General features: G+C 38.6%; 1 protein-coding gene and 1 long non-coding RNA gene across 8 annotated transcripts in view; one reads left to right on the top strand and one right to left on the bottom strand.

Annotated features, from left to right (window-relative positions):
- The window catches only part of LOC148190377 (uncharacterized), a 42874-nt gene that overhangs the window by 6494 nt on the left and 15844 nt on the right, over positions 1–20536 (bottom strand). The window contains exons 2-3 of the long non-coding RNA XR_015776266.1: positions 15313–15387; positions 8236–8389 (exon numbers count right to left, since the gene is read on the bottom strand). This is a non-coding gene — a long non-coding RNA (uncharacterized LOC148190377). The remainder of the gene's footprint in view (positions 1–8235; positions 8390–15312; positions 15388–20536) is intronic.
- The window catches only part of nhsb (Nance-Horan syndrome b (congenital cataracts and dental anomalies)), a 62604-nt gene that overhangs the window by 28409 nt on the left and 13659 nt on the right, over positions 1–20536 (top strand). For 6 of the 7 annotated variants that reach the window (XM_088075878.1, XM_088075883.1, XM_088075873.1 and 3 more), the window contains exons 2-3: positions 19883–20035; positions 20147–20283. In XM_088075878.1, coding sequence (XP_087932004.1) covers positions 19883–20035; positions 20147–20283 — 290 coding nt within the window. Of the gene's footprint in view, positions 1–11210; positions 11419–19882; positions 20036–20146; positions 20284–20536 lie in introns of those variants that run through there. The other variant, XM_088075886.1, reaches the window with a different exon arrangement.

Here is a 20536-nt window from a genome sequence, read left to right as displayed (position 1 = left end):
ACATCACCCCAGAGCTCCTCAGCACAGAGCCACGCGATTGGCTGCTTTCAGCTCCAGCCTGACAACAGCACTGGCATCACCCAGGGGGAGGGGGAGGGGAGAGAGGGAGAGAGGAGGACATGGGGAGGAGGCATATACATTAAATCCAAAAGAAGAGAAGATGCAAATAGATGAGAGGAGAGAGAAAAGAGACGAGAGAGTGTAAGAGAGAGGTAAAGGATCCAATTAGAGACAACAATGCTCATGAAGGTGTGTGTGTATGTGTGTACTGTTGCATTATGCACAGTTTGGGGACAAAAATATAGTCATGTCTGTCTGTCACCCTTTTGGGACATTGAGCTGGTTAAGACTTGTTTTAGCTTCACAAGCAGCATCAGACTCTAGGGATGGCAATGTCGGTCTGTCGGTCCACCACTTTGGTCAAGACTGAAAAATCTTAACAACTATTTAAAGGATTGCCAACGTCATTCAGCGTCCCCAGAGGGTGAATTTTAATGACTGGTGATCCCTTATCTAAGCCTATTATAACTCCCAACTTGTCAAATACAAATGCTTGGTCAGACACCAGCACACAGAGGCGCCCTTATAGGCGGCATGATACGCACCGCATGGCGGCTGTTTCTGATACTGCAGGCAAATACTGCAGTAAACAAAGCAAGGAAGTCTGCATAGGGCGTGTAGGTCCTACTGGGAAGGTTACCTCTGACATGTAATACATTACACATTACTAGTTACCTTGTTAAAAATGTAATACGCTAAATTACTATTTTATTAACTTCAAAGTCAGTTAACTCATTTGATTTGTACATTTGATTACTTTTTGATTGCTTTTCTAACAAATGTTTGAAACAGGGTAATAAAGCTGAAAAGACCTAAAAACATAAGTGTAGAAATGTTCAAATTTATCCCAACGGTTTTGTTTCAGTGGCTTGTCCTTCCTTTCCAAAGTCTCCAGCCAGAGCAAAGATTGAGGGGGAGTTCAGACGCATGTTTCAGTTCAAACAAAGAAACTATTTTTTGCTGAGTTTATAGAAACAAAATCAGCTTGGACCAAATGCCTTTATAACTTTGACTAAAGAGCAGCGTTGAGCTCATAGTAGCTGTGTGGAAGAACCAGTATGAGTGTGTTCAGCTTAATTGTGGTCAAAAAACTGTTTGCTGCTGTCCTCGCTGCAGCTACTGCTACTGTAACTGATTACAGTTACTGAGAAACATTTATTTTGTAATTTAATTAATGTAATTAGTAACATGTAACGAGTTACTCCTCAACACTGCGGGTGGAAACAAACTTGACACTTTGATGTTGGAGCCCACAGCTAGTTATCTTTGTAAAACCAAAAGTCAAGCCAGTTATTTTAATAACCTCGCAATGTGCTAGTATTCGTAGCATGCTATGCTAGCAATGTCATGTGACTATACATTATGTTAGTAACAAATGTACCTATTTTAAGCCAACCAAACTGATTTTTTTTCTAAACCTAACCACATGCTTTTGTTGCCTAAATTAGGGAAGTAACCTAAAAAGCTTTTTACTTAAATTGTAAATTTATTTTGAAAAAGACTATGCATGTGAGGAGAAACTGTACATTTCCTGTGAAAACAAAAGTGTATTTTGAAAAGACAAAATACTTATAATGAGTGACACGCCATTCCTGAATGTCCAACCCCCCTCTAATGCAGAAGGGTATCTCGCGCGTCATATTTTGTCATTTAGGGCCACTGATCAAGCGTTGGTATCTGACACAGTGCACTGAGGTGGTGTTGAACTTTTACATTCTGTAAGGTTCAAATTTGTGATTTTGAATGAACTGTCTCAATAGCTGTTGCATGGGTCGTCATCCTGAGAATGAATGGTGATGACTTTGGTGAACCCTACAGTTTTCATCATTTGCCTTCATCACAGAAATCCTTTTTGGGGGGTGGAACTGAAAAGTTTTAAGTGCCTCTATCTCTTAACATTATCATTGTGAGCATGTTCACATGTTGAAATTAGCATTTGTGCCTGTATGCGAGTATATCCTCAAAGAGCCGCTGGTGTGGCCTTGGATTGGGTCTTGTTTGGTTAAGGTAAAGTGTTGGATCACTTTCGGCTGAAGGCTGGGTGTAGGGAAACAGTGTTTATGGTTACATTTCCAGTGAATGAATGTAAGACAATGTAATGTCCACCTACGTGATAAATAACAAGTTTCTGTCTTTGTACATACTATGTTTGTGTGCTCGTGTGTAGATGCTGAGTTTGGTGTCTTTGGTCATGTGAGCTGTCACAATAGGGATTTGTTGCACGGCACCTCTAAAGCAAACACTCTCTCTCTCTCTCTTTCTCTCTCTCTCTGAGACACACACACACACACACACACGTGCACACACACACTCCCTCCTATGCTTCTGTGTCCCACTCTGTCTCTCTCCCTGAGATCCCCAGGCACAAGGCATTATGGGAATCACTCTGGCATGGCTCTCACTCTTCACAGCTTTAATCTTTAAGTTGTTTCCATAGAAACGACTTCGTTCACTCAGTTGATAACTGTTGGATGGTTTCTAAGGCTCTTTCTGCTTTCACTATGTTTGGCCTCTCGTCCACACGCTAACAGAGTTTAAGGTGACACTTCAATGGAGATTTTTTAAAATGCCTTCTGAGGTGCAGATTTAGCTCATCTATGGTATATCTATTTATGTAGACATGTAAAACGGAGAATTTGGGAGATGTCATGTCACCCCCCCAATTTTACTATGCCTATTGTTGCTTTGTGTAATGGGCATGTGCCAGAAACAACAACTAGAAGGACACTCAGAGAGCGCAGACCCCTGCCAAGGTCAAATGCCCTTTATTGCAATGTTAACAATAGTGAAAAAAATCAAATCTTTAAATAAATTTGCACTATAACTGAAAAAGTCCATATTATTGCTTCAAGACCAGCGACGCTGCAAATGCACAGCATGTTAATAAGTCAAATAATACCAAGAACAGAGCGATAAAATCATTGCTGTGCTGGAAAAAAGTTTGGAGTGATAACTGAGTCTCTTAACAACGTCTGTAGGTCTGCACTTCAAAATAAAGTGTGTTTTTTTTTGTTTTTTTTTTTTTTTACAAACTCAACATATACACAACTCACTTAAGGTCCATTCAGAATGGACCCACGACCCACTATTGGGCCATAACCTACCAATTGGGAACCACTGCTGTAGAGATGTCAGTTCTATACCAACTCATCATTTAGTTGTCTTTGAGTACCTAGAAAAACACTATATTATTGTTGTTATTATTATTATCATCATTGTCATCATTATTATTATAATGACATCTTGCCACATTTAATGCATCTGTGTGTAAAAGATATATAACAACAGATGAATTAAAACATAAACTTCTCAAAAAGGGACAACAAAGCACATTATTATAATTCGTTTTGAAAAATATAAGTATATGTGCAGACATAGCCTACAGCTACAAGTTTCTGAATTGTGATTTTGCTGCAAAGGTTAGAGTTTATAAAATGATAACTAAGTCACAGCTCACCTGCTTCTCGGAGATAAGGCAGGTGACATTTGGTAAGTGATGTGTTTAGTGAACTCTCAGCCCAGCTTGGGTTATTTCAGGTTGAGGTAGCAGCAGCAGACCGCCTCCTGTCGTCAGGTACAGCATGTTGGTGTTTCCTCAGTTGCCTCAGAAGCCCTTTCCCCTCCCTTCTCCCGCTTTCTTTCTCTCTCTCGCTCTCTCTCTCTCGCTCTCTCTCCCTGTACATAGCCTTTATACGGTATACGTATCACTATTTGTCTCTCTCTCAGCCTCTGATATGTCTGCATGCACTGAAAGCTCAGCAATTGGAACATACTACTTATATGCTTTTAATTTGAAAGGCTGGATTAACAAGAATTTATGGATTTACACAGACACACAGACACACACACACACACACACACACACACACAAATACACAGAAACATGCCTGTACCTGTACCCACACACACAAACACACACCCATTCAAGCTATGACCAGCGGTAGGAGTCTTCCTCAACACACGCACAGCAGGAGATCGCCCCCTCCCTGCATATGTGCCGGTTTCCATGGAGACACGCAGTTAAAAATAACATGGGCGATGGCTTGTCTTGTGCCATTCCACCAACATGGCTGAAGCATTCACAAACACACACACACACACAGACACGCATACACACACACACAGACACACACACACACACACACAGCCATCATTATTGTTGACATCATAGTGGTGTTTATTCTTGTTCTCCTGCTGCTGGTCTATACAGAGATGATATCAGATGATATGTGACGAGATGAAAACAATACATCTTCTGTAGTACCGTAACTGTTATAAACTACTTTATGTTGAGTTATTTTATAGTTGAGTACTATGTTGTATGTGGGCTGAAGGATAACACTGACATTATTCTGTATTTTTCCTTATTGACAACAAATCCCATGTAGTCTAATTCTCAATAACGTCCCTGCTCTGTCTGTGACTCTAAGCCCTGAGTCCATTCATTCCCACTGAAGATGAAATTTTTAAAAATGACTAAAAAATATAGTATTTATTTCCAAAACAAGCTGGGCACTGTAGCTTTTACCAAGTGGATAGGATAATGTATGTGGAATTGCCTTAAAATAAAACACTGCGCCTGCATGGGTTCATTGTAATAAAAAACATGGCAGCACGACGTGGTTTTAATTATAATTAATTGATTTTATAATTAAATTAATCCAGACAACAACAAAGCTTCACAGCACAGAGCAATAAACTAAACTTTATCTACAGAATCAATACTTGTTAGTAGGATCAGTTATGGTTTTGCTCTTTTTATTATACTTATTAACAAAATAGGAAAAATATAGAATATCCCCACACTTATCATTTAACTGGAGCTCTGTATCTGTAAATAAGATAATTCTACTGGTCAAGAGATAATGTGTGGGATAAGAAAACAATCATATTTCTACCATGCAAACATATCACTATATCCAATTTATCTGATATTTTTTCCTTTCTTAGAGTCACTCAAGATGAAGTGTGTGTGTTTGATCTATTCTCCTCCTTGCCTCGTGGTGGCTATGTTACACAGGTATTACAGCATGAAGGTATTCTGATGTTTTGAGAAAAGGAACCTCAGCTTCTGAGTGGTGTCCCTTTATCAGTCTTCAAAAAGAAACTAAAGCTAAAGACAACAGGTTCAACACTGGGAGCTGCCAACGTTAACAAAACCAGCTGCTATATACCATCAGCCCAAACTTCACAGAGCTGGCCAGGCATAACATTAATCATTTGGAAATTTTATGTATGTCCATGTTTTGAATTTTTGCATATATGTACATATTAAGTAAAAACATATATAATCATTTATGTACAAACTATATATGAAACCCATTAACCTATATATTTACATATGTCTAGCCCATGTATGTATAATACATTTATAACCATAAATGTCACATATACCTTTTACCTTGTATATATAATTATTAACATATATATATATATATATATATATATATATATATATATAAAGATGGTAATGCATGTCAGAACAATATTATTATCATTTATATTATTATCACTATTATTAAAACATCATTTAAAAACATATTTAAACTATATATATATATATATATATATATATATATATATATATATATATATATATATATATATATTTGAATTTACATAAATAAGGGAATATAACATTAATTTATTAAAAACACTTATGAGCAAATATGACAATTTTTTTGTTTATATGAAAAATTGATTAAACCCAAACCCATGTGTTATAATTAAATAGCAGAATTTTGTATACATTTTCATATATTTGCATATAGAAATTAAATATAAATCATTCATGTATATGGTCACAATATATAGTACCATCCTCTTACTCTTGATATAGCTGGTCATATAGTATGTCACGTGTTACATTTAAACCCAAAGACCTCCGTGTGTCCTCTCTGATATTTCAGACACTGAATGTATTTGACATTGTGTGTGCTCGTGTGCATGTGTCTAAATTGATGTTAATTTATCTCCATGTTTCCAAACTGATACAATGTTCACACAAAAGATGCAGGAATTACTATCGACCAGCTAGAATACAATAGACACATTTTCCTGTAGTTTACGCTATTCTATTATCCTCCCTGATTACTGCCTCTTTAGGAACAATGCTGCAATATTGATGAGGATTTGGATGGAAATACAGAAGCCTCCCAAAAGGTTTGAGCGAGGAGAGAAGGCCCTACGACATCATGAGATGATAAAACATTGATCTCCTGCTGCTGTTTTTCTGCACTGACAGAAACGTAGTGTGGGATTTTGACTGAATATTTTTGTGCCTCATATTGAGTGCAAAACATATAGGTTATTAAGTCCACACTTCGAAACAGCTACAAAACACTTTGTCAGATTTGTAAGTGTATATTCAGTCCAGCACTTTTTTGCTTCAATTGGTTTTGTGTGCGCAAAAGAAAAAAAAAGGAGACTAAAGTTAAAAGAACAAATATGTTTTGGTAACCAGAATTTACTTCTTGTTTCTTCTTGCTTATTTCCACTTCTTGGTAAATACATGTTGGCTTTTGACACCACTCTCATGTCTGTGTGCAAAAAAAAACAGTTTGATATTTTAGGCTTATGTGCTATCTTGCAGTACATTATTTGTGAAGATCAATACCACTCTCATATCTTTCTGGTAAACATGAAGCTACAGCCGACAGCCTGTTGGCTCAGTCCTAAGTTAAAGAATCCACCTTAAGCTCACAATTAACATACTATATCTTGTTTACAACACATTATATTGTTACACTTCTTGTACTGTGTTGTTTTAAAAAAAATCAGAGTGTAAAAACAGCACATTGTGGTGTTACGGGAGGGCTGTGTGTCAAACATTTCTTGGCCAGGTGCTGTGGAAAGAACCAAACTAGCTGTCTCCCCCTGAGTTTCCAGCCTTTGTGCTAAGCTAAGCTAAGCAGCTGCTGGCATCATATTTACCATACATACCAGCTTAGCTTAAAAAGGTATCTCATTTCTGGAAAAATGGTCTTTTCATAAAACTGGACTATCTCTGCATTAGAAAAAAGAGACAAATGCGTTTTTTTAATCGGTGCTACATGATCAGAGGAAGAGAAAAGAGGTTTGGCATTTGCTTTTGCTTTAGAGGCAGAAAACCTACAACTACCAGAATGCACTGCGACATACAGGACCAGGTGGGTGACTGAATACGAGCTTGTCCATTTTGACAAAGGAAACAATATAGCCAACGACTGGTAACAAACAATCTCACATTAAAAGTAAACTGCACAGCAAAGTGTTTCTGAAAACCTTTCAGTCGAGGAATAGGTAACGCAGCCTCCATTTTTACAACACAAGAATAAGCATGGCACTCACTTTCTGTTCAAAGATTCTTGTATTAGGGCTAAAAAGTGAACTAAAATGAGTTTCCGCAGACATTTTGACGGAGAAATAGGCAATACAGTAGCAGAGTCTTGGTTTATATTTGATCACTATTACCCAGTTTTAGCATTTGATCGGTTTGGTTTGATTTGACCGAGAGAGGGGTGGGTCTCTCTATCTATCTACTTCTATACTCTTTGTGTCTGCGGTGGCAGGTATATGAAATTATGGGAGTAATCTGTAGCTCAAGCATCATAACTAGAGCCAGTGAAATTTTGAGCTGGGAGATCTGGTTGCTGGTAAGATGGAGGGAAGTTCACCACAGTTAATCTACAAACACTACCCACATTGTTATGATACAAAGCTGGTTGAAGATTGACAAATTGTCCCGTTAAGACTGGAGGCAGAAGGGAATGCCACTCTTACTCCACAGTTAAACAAATGAGATACAACTTAACTTTTGATGACTTTCCTGAACAGCATTGTATAGACTCACACAGAAGTAATCCCTTGCAAGCATCACTTCTGACCCACTATCTGCAGAGACTCTGCCCTCTGCCCGAATCTCCTTATTTTCTGTATTTGGGACAATTATGGGCGTTTACCCCCAAAGCACACAGGTGAGGTCGCTGTTTCATAAAAAAGGTAGCAACCAGGTGTCAGATTGTAAGCAGCAGGTATCCAAGAGACACAACGCAAAAAAACACTCCAATATAGCGAGGCAACACACCAAACAAGAGTTTGGTGATGGTAAGTGTGTTTACAAACAGAACCAACAATCCTGCAAGGTATACCCCTGAACAAGTGACAGAAGACAGCTCATATAAATGAAATACTCACGTTTTCCTGAACAGCTCGATGTGCAGGCCGAGAATTTGGAGATCAGCCTCTTGAACAGACAGTATGACATCATTTGCGGACCAGGAAGAAGCCTTGTTCCCTGAGCCGTCTTTGTCCTGTTTCATGTTGTCTGGGCCTGTTGTTGAGCTCACTGCTGTAGAGTGTGAGAGCAGGGAACACCAAATCAAACTAATACCTTTATCAAATATTATACCATCTGCTTATGATTTTATAGAACAATTTGGAGTAGACGTCACGGTTACGTCACAGCAGTTCCTGATGGCAGAAAAACAGCGGGACCCAGAGGCAAAAGATTGAGATATTTGGAATAAATATGTGGTTTTGGATGTCAGAACAGGAATACAAAAAGATAACCTTCATTTTAATGAAAACCGTGGTCGAAGACGTCATTTGAAGCTAAACGAAGACATCAAATTCCAGCACCATAAGAAAACCAGTCCTTTTTTCCCGAGATAACGAGAAAAATAAGTCGCTATCACAAGAAATACAACCTGAAATATGTCGTTATCGTGAGAAAACTGAGAAAATAAAAAGTATAGAAACATGTCCTTTTAGGGCTTCTGTAATTATAATCTCAATATCTAGGCTGTAATCACTACTGGATGCTCTGTAGAGGAGTGTGTGTTAGACTGACATGAACTGAATTACTGACGTGGTGAAAGTTAACATAATGCATCATCATACAGAATTGTAAAAGTTCACATTTGTCAAGCATTAATTTGGCTTATTGTCCTTGTAAATACTTGTAAAGACATCATAGATCAAACATAGATCATTTACCCATTAATATATAAGTGACTACATATAAACTGCAGCTCCCTTGTTAACTACTCTCCCTTTCTGCCGCCAGTTTGGCTCTGCACATAAAAATACATCATCGCTCTTTACAAACACAAAAAGCATCTATTTTTCAGTGTTACGGTCAACAAGGGTTGTATTTAATTTTTACATACTCCTGTTAACTGAAATTATTCAGACCAGGTTAGGGTTAACCAACAATCCTTCACATTATACCTTTAAAAATATATATATTTGGCATTGAATAGTGACCTCTTTTTGCCATTAACATGTTAACAACATTGTGTACACTCTGGTGTGTTTATCAGATGAATTATGCCTTCTTTTAATCTTAACATATAGAAGTTATGTGATAAACTTATGGCAACACTCACAAATCCACATAGACAGCATCGTCTCTCACCCTGTGTAGTGTTCCTGCTGTGCCACTGAGCGGCAGCACAGGAGCACTCTCACTTAATATTGGGTAAACAGCGTGTGCAGAGCCAGGAAATAATCCCTTGAACATTTAACCTGCTGTTATGTTGTTGATATTTTCTCTGGCTCGTCTGTGACGTGGTGGCTACTATAAATAAGACTTTTGGATTTATTGTCATACACTGGTTCTCACCTCTGCTAGCCGTTACAGAGAGGCCTTAAACCCTTATAGAAGTGTTCACACAGTCACAAACACAGGCTTGTTATAACATTATTGTTGTGCAGGTCAGAGGGGCCGAACAGAGGGATTTGAGGACGGAGGCTGCTGAACAATAGTGCAGGTGTGCAGACGGGAATGGGGGTAGTATGATTTATTCATTCTGTGTGAAAGGAGGACACAGACGAAAATATAGAGAGAAACAGAGAGGGGCAGGAACAGAGGTATTTTACACAAATCTAAGAAAGGAGTGAGCATCATTTCTACATAAAAGCTACAAAAGTGTTTTAAATGACTTAAAAGATGATACTGATTAAGGGATTTGACCTAAGCTCCCCAGGCAGTACAAGCCGCTACCCAAGAGGCTACGATGCGGCTCATATGCGGTTGAAAGGTCTGTGATCTGGCCCTGATGTTTCATAGATCACTCAATACCACAACTGACAAACTACCCTGGGGACAATGCGCTATTAAAGGCCTCCCAGCAGTCCTGTTTAGAGAAACTGCTGCGACTAACCGAGGCCAAACGTCTGTGCATTTAATATTCACGACCGTGCTCCCCTCCATTTGTGCTGATGTTGACCACTGCAGCGAAGCGTGTGCAGACACACGTGGTGGGTTTCACATGTGTGCGTGCAGATATTTTCGGTGTGTCTGTGTCGTTCCCGGCCACGGCGGGAGGCTGAAAGCTCCTCGGGCAGACTGCCAGCTCCGCCAGCTCTACTCCAAAGTCAGTGAACTGCCAGAGCTCCAGATTACAGCAGATTACCGGGCAGGGTGCTCGTTCACTCTCTCTTTCTCTTTCTCTCTCTCTCTGTGTGTGTGTGTGTGTGTGTGTGTGTTTCATGCTGTTTATTTTGTAACCACATGGGGATGGTGACTCCTTGTGAGCAGTGTAGACAAAGTTTCCTCAATGAGGACACTGAATGAGATTAGGAATAATTTGCTTCCAGTTTTTCAAATTATGAAATTTCCAGTTTTTGTCTTGATGTTTTATCGTCTATCAAATATTTGAAGGACCAAAAATTCCTGCTTTTACATCTACATAAACTCTGTTCTCACACACACACTCTTAGATCATTGCTCTTTGGTGGCTGCAATAGAAGGTTTGAACACGTGATACATATTCCCAGCATGTGGTGGATTAATACATTAATACTTTGTGGCTGAACCCCCCCGCCTCCACATATTACTGCATCATAAAGAGATTACGGTCAGGGACAGGCCATGCCCAGGCAGGAACCTACCATCTGACACAGGCCGACAGGGGTGACTCATAGAGACAACAGCAGTGGGACAGGGAAGTGTTTGATTTTGTCATGAAGAGTAGGTGCTCATTCCTTGTGAGTGCCGTGCAGCTCTCAGTTAGGACAAAATGAAACGTCCACATGTCGTACGGACAAAATATTTCTTTACAGTGATGTTTTGGGTCAGCTGAAGGGAAGAGAGAGTAGGGACAGCAGGTGGGTGAGTGAGGAGGTGGAGGGGGAGGGTCTGTGTCTGCAGATGTTGCTTGTCTGGATGTTGGACATGCACAGGAATGTTTCGGAAAGGGCTGCAGGAGTAAATAAGGCGACGTTATTTGGTGACAGATGACAAGGAGACTGCAGAAGAAAGGGAGGAGCGAGAGAAAAAGACAAAAAAGAGGAAAAGAAGAGGAGAGAGTAGACAGCTGCTGACCATGGCTTTGGCTTGTCTCGGTCTAGGCTGCGCGCCTGTGCGATCTAAAGGTACTGTTTGTAGCATCAGCCTTAAAATCTGTTACAACCTGTTTAGTTCATCATTGTTTATTATGTGAAATGACTTTTCATTAAGACAGGAATGTGATTCAAGTGTCACTGAGATGATGTTTCACTGCAGCCATGTTATCAGATGACAGTTATCATTCTGTTTGTGTTAGATTGTGCTAAACTTAATCACAGTAGACAATGCATTATCAGTGAGATGCTGTTTTTGCAAATGAATCAATGCATGTGCACACTACAGTGTTGTGGGCATGCTGTATTATGACTTAATGGTGTGTTGAAAAGTGTCCCAATTTCAAAGTTTTCAAAGACAGTAACTACGCCAGGCTGGATTTTTTTTCCTATTAAATGATTTTTTTAGTCATCTAATCTAGAATGTTTTCATTTGATGGAAGGGAGCATCCACTTATAAAAAGTCTTGAGATTAAATATTTCACTTTGAAACTGGAATTATTGGTTAATTAATCAATACGTTTATGGATAGAAAATTAATCTGCAACGATTCTGATAAATCAAGTCCAATCACCAGAAAAAAATTAAAAATGTGTTACATTTCCATGTTTCGAACATATCAAATTAACATATGTAAAGTGATGTAATATATAACCTGAATTAGTCATTTAGAGGTGGAGGGAAAGTTGGATGCCGTGTTACCTCGGCCAAACGCCTGCCAAGCTGCAGACCACTGTTCGAGACCAACAACAACGAAATAAGCTTGTGGTGTTTTAGTGAGTCATTTTTGTGTTCACCATGGCTTTCTAGGCTCCAAATGTTTATGTTTTGTAGCGACCCCTTGGTTTTTCAGTGAGAAAAGCAGTTGTTTTTAACAAGACATTGCTACTTTGTCAGGATTGTGTACCCCAAATGGAATATTTCAGGCCAAAACATGATCTTTTCCCAGACATAACCACACACTAACCATAATGTGAAGTTTCAACACATCTGCTACATAATAGCATACAAAAGTATGATATTTGTGGATTTGAGAAACATACAATACTCACATTTTTTTCTCATTCATTGGATAACCAAATAATCATTTCATACTTTTTTCACTGTTACATTTTTTTTAACAAGAAATGGAAAGACTTTACTGGCTACATGAGCATATTTTCAAGTTTTGCCAGTCTTCGTAGAGTAAAGTATATCAACAGTACTGGGATTTTGGACTGTTGGTTGGTCAAGAAGACATCTGAAGATGTCACTTTGTGTTCTGGGACCCTGTGATGGCCTTTTATCACTCTTGTGTGCCATTGTATTGATCAATTCAACAAGAAAATAATCTGTAGTTTGTATAAGTGTTGTCAAAAATACAGATTTATCAATACATATCAATTCAGAAAATCTAAAACAGTTGTAAATTGTATTATCGTGAAAACACTAGCTATGTTCATACAGCTTCAATGAATAGTTAAGAGAATATGCATGACACTGTAAAACAGCATGGACTAAGATTATTTGAACAAACCTGAGACTAGTTAAGGAGGTAAACTGTACGTTAAACAGTTAAAGTGTGAGTGGATGTTAAGGTTTGGTTTTTATGGATTTTGTTGTTTCCACTATATATGCTACACCAAAGAGTTAATGTTAAGCTATTATTGAAAAATTCAAGTGCTGTACCTGCAAAAGTTGCATCAGTTTGAACTCTGCGTCTGGAATAAACTGCTGATGTCAATATAAAAAAATTAACATAAAGTTGGTGAGATGAGGTGGTGCATGGTGTGACTGCTGAGCCGTTGCAGGCCGACTCACGGTGCACAGTTTTCCCTCTGCAGAACTGGCCAGCTAGTGTTTCTTATATAACAGCTGTCTACTATGACAAGATTCTGCAGCTACTGCCACAGGGAGTGCGCTGCCTGACCCAGATACACCCTAATACATTCTCCACTAATGACTTACATTCACTCACATCTGGACCAGAGAGAGAGAGAGAGACAAACAGAGGGAGAGGGATACAAAATCATATAGCTGTACCAGAAAGAGAAAGAGCAATAAAGCAGTGACATGTGGAGAGTCAGTGTTCTCATTGCAAATGTCATGGATGACTGCCTGGTTGTTATGGTTTTTTTATAGTTTGTTGGCCCTGATCTTTTTTTATACCACAGCGTGTCCTCTGTGCATAACATAACAGCTCTTCACTGGCTTCCTTTGGTCCAACACTGACCCTATTACTGTAATTTTACATATTTTAATGTATTAATGTATTATTTTTTTCCTTCTTCTTTCAATTCTTCCCTAAAACATGGCCTACATTGGCAATGACTTCTAGATAAAACTCCTCCACTACTCAGGTAATAACAATTAGAGCCATTAGCCAGATGAGGCTGAAGAGGTGCCATAAAAAACACTTTTACATTTTAGCCAATAACTCAGCAACTATAAATCACACACTAAAGTACTTTGCGTTGACAGTGGAGTGTTGAGATGAGATCCATTTTGCAGTAGTGCATAAAAATACTTGTTCGTTTGTGAGTTGATATGAAGCCCATGTGTTGCAAAGATTCAGCTACAAGTTTTTCTACGCTAAGAGTGAATTTCCTACGTAGTGTAGGGGTCACATTGTTAGACATAAACGCCTGTCCACTATCATCCAACAGCATCTCATAGAGGCTGAGGTGTACGGTAAATCTTCTTGAAACTCCATGTTTAAAATGAGTCCACCATCTAAAGATTAATCTATATGTCATCTATCCCTCTGCTTTCAAGAACAAGCAGAGCAGCAAAAAGGATCTTTGGGGGCATCCCAAACCATTTTGCTATTGGGAGAAATGTGCTTCCATGACTTTCTGACAGAAAGGATTTCTTGATTAAGGTTAGGGAAAAAATCCTAGTTTGGGTACAATGAATAGATTTCTGCCAGAATGGTCTTTCTGGTATCAAGCCCTCTGAGAAAACTTCTCCCTGTGCGCAACACCACCCTTCTCCTGCTAACAGGCATGCATTAAACTTCTGCTGTGGGGATGGAGGGACATCTGGGGTTTGCTTGACTAAAACTAGTTTGTATCACGTTGTCCTCTATTGACAGAGGGCAAAAGTGTCTATACATGTTTCAAACAGCCACAGCTAAAAGTTAAAAAAAAAAAGAAGTTTATATTGTAGTTTAAATAACTGAAAAATCGTTGTTCGTACTGTTTATCTTTTCTGTTGCCGTCTCGCTTTTCTTCCTTTTCAAAAATCTTTTTGTTTTGCTGATGGAAACAGACATTTATCATTCTTAGTGTAGCCATCTATTATTAACCCTTTGAAACCTTGATCAACGATTCTCGGGTCACATTCAGATGTCAAGTGTTTTCAAGTGTTTAACCCTTTGAAACCTGAACACAATGGTTTGATTTCGACTGTCTTTTGACAAAAGACAGAAAAAAAGATACAAAGAGAGAAAATATTTTTAAAAATTATTAGAAAATAATTATGTAAAATATTAGAGAACAATTATTAATATAACAATTCAAATTATTTAATTATAATGATATAGTTAAAGTCGATTACATTTACTTTTTTTGTCCTTTTTTAAAACTATTTCCTTTTTTTTATTATTTATTTATTTGCCATTTTTCTGTTCTTTTTGTGTGCTTATTTTCAGGAAATTTTCTTGTAACTTTTTACTAATTCCTGTCTAATTCTGGGCAATGCTCATTGTCTTCCTCGCATGTTTTTGAAAGAGATTAATCGAATTTCTTCAGGTTTCAAGGGGTTAATGTGAATCTAAAAACTCTCTCCATTCCATTTTTTCAGGCCACACATAACCACAAAGTTTGCATTGCTTCTGTGTACTCTTATAACCACTGTTTTTAGAGACCCACTGAATTGCTGCATTACTGTAATCATTGCATTAACCTGCATTTCTTCATTACAGTTTTCTTTTTTTTTTTACTGTACCTCTTCTCCTCCCCTCTCTTGGTGCTGTTGGCATGCAAGTCTCGATGATGACACTGCAAGCTGCTGACACTGCACCTGCAGATTTCAGGATGAGGGGAAGCAGAGATGTGGGGATACAGTGAGAGGGAGAGGGATGATGGGTAAAAGGCAGAGAGAGAGCGAGACAGACAGAGTGTGTGTCAGATGAGTGTGTACGTGTGCTTGGCCATGTCTTGTCCTAGATGGTAACGATGGGTAACTCCCAGCATAAGCTTCATAACAGTCGAATGCAGATGAGGAGGAAGAGGTGCAGGACAGCAAGAGCAAAACGGGACAATGCAGGTAGGAGGGAGAGGTGAAACTCTTTAGATTTAGATTTTGTCCCATGCTGCTGATTATTTATTTTGGCATATTATTTGTATTCCTGGTGGATTCTCTGAAATAGCACAGTTAACTTTAAATCCAGCGCTGCGTTTTTTATGTCTTACTGATTGTTGTTGAGCTATGTGAGTCACCACCAGAGGGGATGGTTGGTGAGATACTGCAGCGAGTGGTCAAGAGGGAAAAACTGATACTCCGTGTGAGGACCACTCTGATGTTAAGGGCTCATTTTTGTACATGTTTGTTTGGGGAAGTTGTTGCCGCAGCCCGGCATCAGACTGGAAAGCTTAATTTAAAGGAACTTTGCTGATGTTTTGTTAGCTCTGCAGGTATTCTCGATATTTCTAGACTTTATTATGTATATGTTAAATTCCCCCTCCATTTTCTTTGCTTATTTCCACTTCACATTTAAGCATCACTGTGCAGTATGATGTGCAGAGTTTGACACTAGTGGGCTGTTTCTCAAGCTGCTGGCCTAAGGCCAAACAAAATGTAAGGTAGAACTCAGAGATCTGATGCAAAAACATATTAGGGGAAGATGGATGATAATGAGAAAGAGATAGAAACAATTAAAAAACTAAAAAAACAATAACAACCCATAACAATAAGAGTAAATACGCTTCACAGAATATAAACACGGAAATAATAGTAATTATTACAGAACTTAATCAAAACAGGATAAAATAATTAATTAGAAGATAAAAGAAAAATGAGTTTTGAGACGCGATTTTAAAGAAGTCATTGATTCTGCCAGCCTTATTTCCTCAGGCAGGTCATTCCATTTTCACTTGTCGTCTGTAGTATTTTGGAAATATTGTTAAAAGATGCATGATCCACTATGCATGCACTCTATATGTAACACACACAGATTTCAACAGTTTTACAGATGTGTCTTTTACAATGGTAGTCTACGAAGAAAATTTTAGGCCACAGGGTTTTTCTTGTTTTTTCCGCTGCAAGTGGCCATTTGAAAAAGTGAGCGGCTTTCCCAGGGGGCCTTGTGACACAGTTCGCATATCAGCGATGTTATCTAGCTAAACATGCCGTCAAACTCTTCACTTGAAAAATGAATAAATAGTCCTGTTTTTCATTCATCAGTCTGTTAGTGAATTTGTTTTTAATCTAACTTGCTGTGGCACAGAGCATACGATCTGTCCGAAATCTGCCACAAAATTTCTTTTTTTTTTTCAACGTACTTAAGGCAAATGCAGAGTGGCACAGAACATAACAGAAAATTTTTCTTTTTTTTGGCTTTTAACTTTTAAGCAAGTGAATGTCTCTTCCACTAGCCATACAGAAAAAATGTACTTGTCCCAGGAATCAGACAAGGGCCCTTCATGTCTCTGCAACAATGCACAATGCAGATTGTTATAACTTTCTTAAATTAGGTTTTTTTTTTAACGCTTTTATCTACTTATTTTCATTCTGCTTTTTATTATTGACCAGTTTCTTTTTTTTTTACCAATTAAAGTTTTTGGTGAAAAACATATCAGCCACAAATTATTATTCAAAGTTGAGTGTTCTAAGTTAAAAAATCTCTCTTTTTATGACACACAGAATAAAGCAGCAGGGAAAGTTTAGCTGACTAATGCAGTTTTAGCACTTGATGATAATGATGAGAAGACACCTTCACTGCAGCAGCAAGAGAGCAAGAGAAAGATAGTATAAAAGAGGAAGACAAGGAAGGGATGATGAGAAGAAAGATCAGGGGAACAAGTGGGCTGGCAGGCAAAAGCTACGGTAACAAAATTTGCTAATTTAACTGTGTCACAACAACTGGGTCAGAAAAACACCTTTGGTTCCACTTCTTCTCTGTCCCTCTTTCTTCCACTGTATCGATGGTAATTACCACTCGCTACCAGGAATAATAAAGTATCGAGGCATGTTTTTTTGCAGATTCTGCAGATCTGTCGGAGCACACTAGTTCTGTGCAACTAGCACAGGGATCTCCCAGAATATCCTTACGCATCCCAGAATTTCAGCCTTTCACCTTTTGAAACTTGGAGCAACATTGCTTTCCTTGTGCTGCTTTCAGACGCTTCTCACAACAATTTCAAACCTTTGAACCCTGCACAAATTGGTGTGATTTCTTTCAAAAACACAGAGATAAAAAAAGACAATGAACAACTTGGTAAGAAATTTTCTATAAATTGCAAGAAATGAGTGCATTTAGAATATTGTTTTCCTTAAAAGCAAGGGAAAACAATGTTGAATTAAAATAAAAAGCTAGGGAATTACTATATTTATAGTCCTTAAAATTACATATTTAAAGTTATGTGAATTATTATGAATTTTAAGCACCCTTACCAAATCTAGTTTGCCTTGTTTATTTTTTTTATGTTTTAAACTTATTTTCAGGTAGTTTTCTTGTACTTTTTAATAATTTCTTGCATTTTGTGTGTGTGGCAGGGCTCATCCCTTTCTCCACGTTTTTGAAAGATTTCTCAGGTTTCAAAGGGTTAAACAATCGCAAAAATAATGCCCAAAGTGACACTTGCCATTATAGTAAAATTTAACTTATATTCATTTTTTGTCATAAAATTTGTCTTCCTCTCCTATAGTTCATGAAATTTCATCGACTAAGTGAGTTTGTTCAGCTGCAGTCTTTTGGTTTAATTTTAATCACTATATTCATGAATGTTAATATGCAAGACACAACAATATCTTTATCTGTATGTGAAAGTCTTTAGGGCAGAACGCTGTGTAATTGTTTATCTAGTGTGAATAAGCCGGTCCTCTGTGCTTCTTTAACCTTGTAGTTTAAATCGGCCGGATGCTGCTGATGTGAGCTTGCTGATTTAATTGCAGGCAAACGGGAGCCTTGATGAGCAATGAAAGGTTGCCTGGCTACTGATGTACAGTGTGGCTTTCAAGGGCACAATTGCATTTGAATTCTGAGTTAAAAGAGGAGAAATAGGACTCAAAAAAGCTAAAGGGGCTCTGAGAGCAGATAAGAGATGGATAATCAGTCCTTCTCTCGCTCTTTCTCTCCTCGTCTGTAAATTAATCGTTTCAATCTTTGGAAATGAAAGTTAGAGGTTCTCAGGTGTACATCCTGCATGATAGTCAGGTTTGTTGTGTTTTCTGATCATAATAAACGGTTGTGGCGCTAAACATGGAGGCGTGTGTGAGATGTACAGTGGTATGCTGAAGGATGCAGAGTTGCAGTGATGAGGCGTTTAGCTGCCACCTGCTGGCGTGCCTCGGCCCTGTCTCATGTCTCTTTTCTCATGTGAAAAGAGGATTGTGATTTGCCATCAAACGTTATTAAGAGTTTTCTGTGCATCAACTTATAACATTTTTGTACTTATTTTGCTTTGTTTTGTCTCATGTGCTGACTGGTTTTAGAGTGAGGCCTCTAAAGCCCAACCTGGATTTCAGCTTGTTGCAGTTTCTGCAGCTGCTTTTGGAACAGGCATGATATTAACATACAAATGTCCTTTTTTAAGCACCATGTCTGAAAGCAACAATAACATATTTAGTATTATATTTCCATAACTAAGTGTACACTATATTTGAATATTTTCCCCATCTGACCTTTAATAGTTTATTTGATAATATAATCATATTCTGCATATTCCTGTATAAATGTATTTTGTGAAAATACTACAAACTAAGTGACATGGTTTCTTGGGCGGTCTGCAATGTTTTAGTTGACAATTGTAGTCAGCTGTTGGCTCTGTACTTGTTGACATTAAGGTAACAGGATGCAAAGAGTGCACAAAGAGTCTGCTACTTGGTCATATGGCCATGGGTCTACGAGGTTAAAAGATATGTCCCTTTGATTGGATAAAATTACACAACCTATGACTTTATAAAAAGATGTACAACGCGTCTCTCTCTCCCACTAAACAAAAATACAGCCACTGACATCTTGCGCTGGTGATGTACTTTGGAGAGTCTGTGCAGTAGCAATCTCTGAAATCTACGTTTCCTGCCGTCTGATCCATGGCAAGCAGCACTTCTGATTGCAAGCAAACCAATTGGCACACACAGCTGTCAATCACGACATCGAATCGCCTTTTTAATTGCATTAACTAAGTACTTAAAACCAAAGTTATCGTAAAAATGAACACTAAACAAGCATCAGGGTGATAAGAACTACTTTAAATGACAGAAACCATCTTTGCACACCAGCTGTGATTTTTTTTTCTCAGTCATTACAGATTTTCCCTTTAAGATGTTCTGTCTCTCTTCTCTCTTGTCTTAGCTGTGTCAAACCTGGATATAGAGAGCAAGCTGTCGCTTCACTATCAGGCTCCATGGCACCAGCAACACAACGTGTTTCATCCCTGTACCCGACCACCATGTCTGGAGGAGCTGCACAGAAGCGCTCAGCTCAGTCTCAGAGCCCTGCACCGAGGTGAGCGAGGCCTGCGGTGTGCACTGCTGCATTATGTTGTGTCCAAATTACACAGATTGTAAGTTTTCGTGTGTGTGTGTGTGTGTGTGTGTGTGTGTGTGTGTTTCACAGACGAGCAACAGCACCATCGCTCCACGAGTCGGGAGAGAAACAGGGTGACCATCTCTATCTCAGTGGCGCCCCCTATGCCCACCTTCCCCTCACCACACAGCATCCGCCGGCAACAGAGGAGTCGCCTGGCAAGAGCGGTAAGGATGACACATAGTGTATCTCCCAATCAACCAATAAGGGAGCAGTTATCCTTTGAATTGCAGGAACTATATTATGTGACTGTACTCCATATCAAGCAGTTCACCAATAAATTCTGAGATTATGTGCACACAAAGAGTCTCAGCAGCCCAAATCCCAAACACGTTAAAAAAGTTAAGCATTGAACAACTGGACAGTCTGCTGCGTACATGTCGAGTGAGGCTTTGGATAGTGAGGACATTAAGCCAAACA

The sequence above is a fragment of the Plectropomus leopardus genome, chromosome 1 (genome assembly GCF_026936395.1).
Source record: "Plectropomus leopardus strain MGB_pleo_1.0 chromosome 1, ASM2693639v1, whole genome shotgun sequence".
Taxonomy (NCBI): domain Eukaryota; kingdom Metazoa; phylum Chordata; class Actinopteri; order Perciformes; family Serranidae; genus Plectropomus; species Plectropomus leopardus.
Note: the sequence above shows the minus strand (reverse complement) of the source record. Positions and strands in the feature narration are given on the sequence as shown.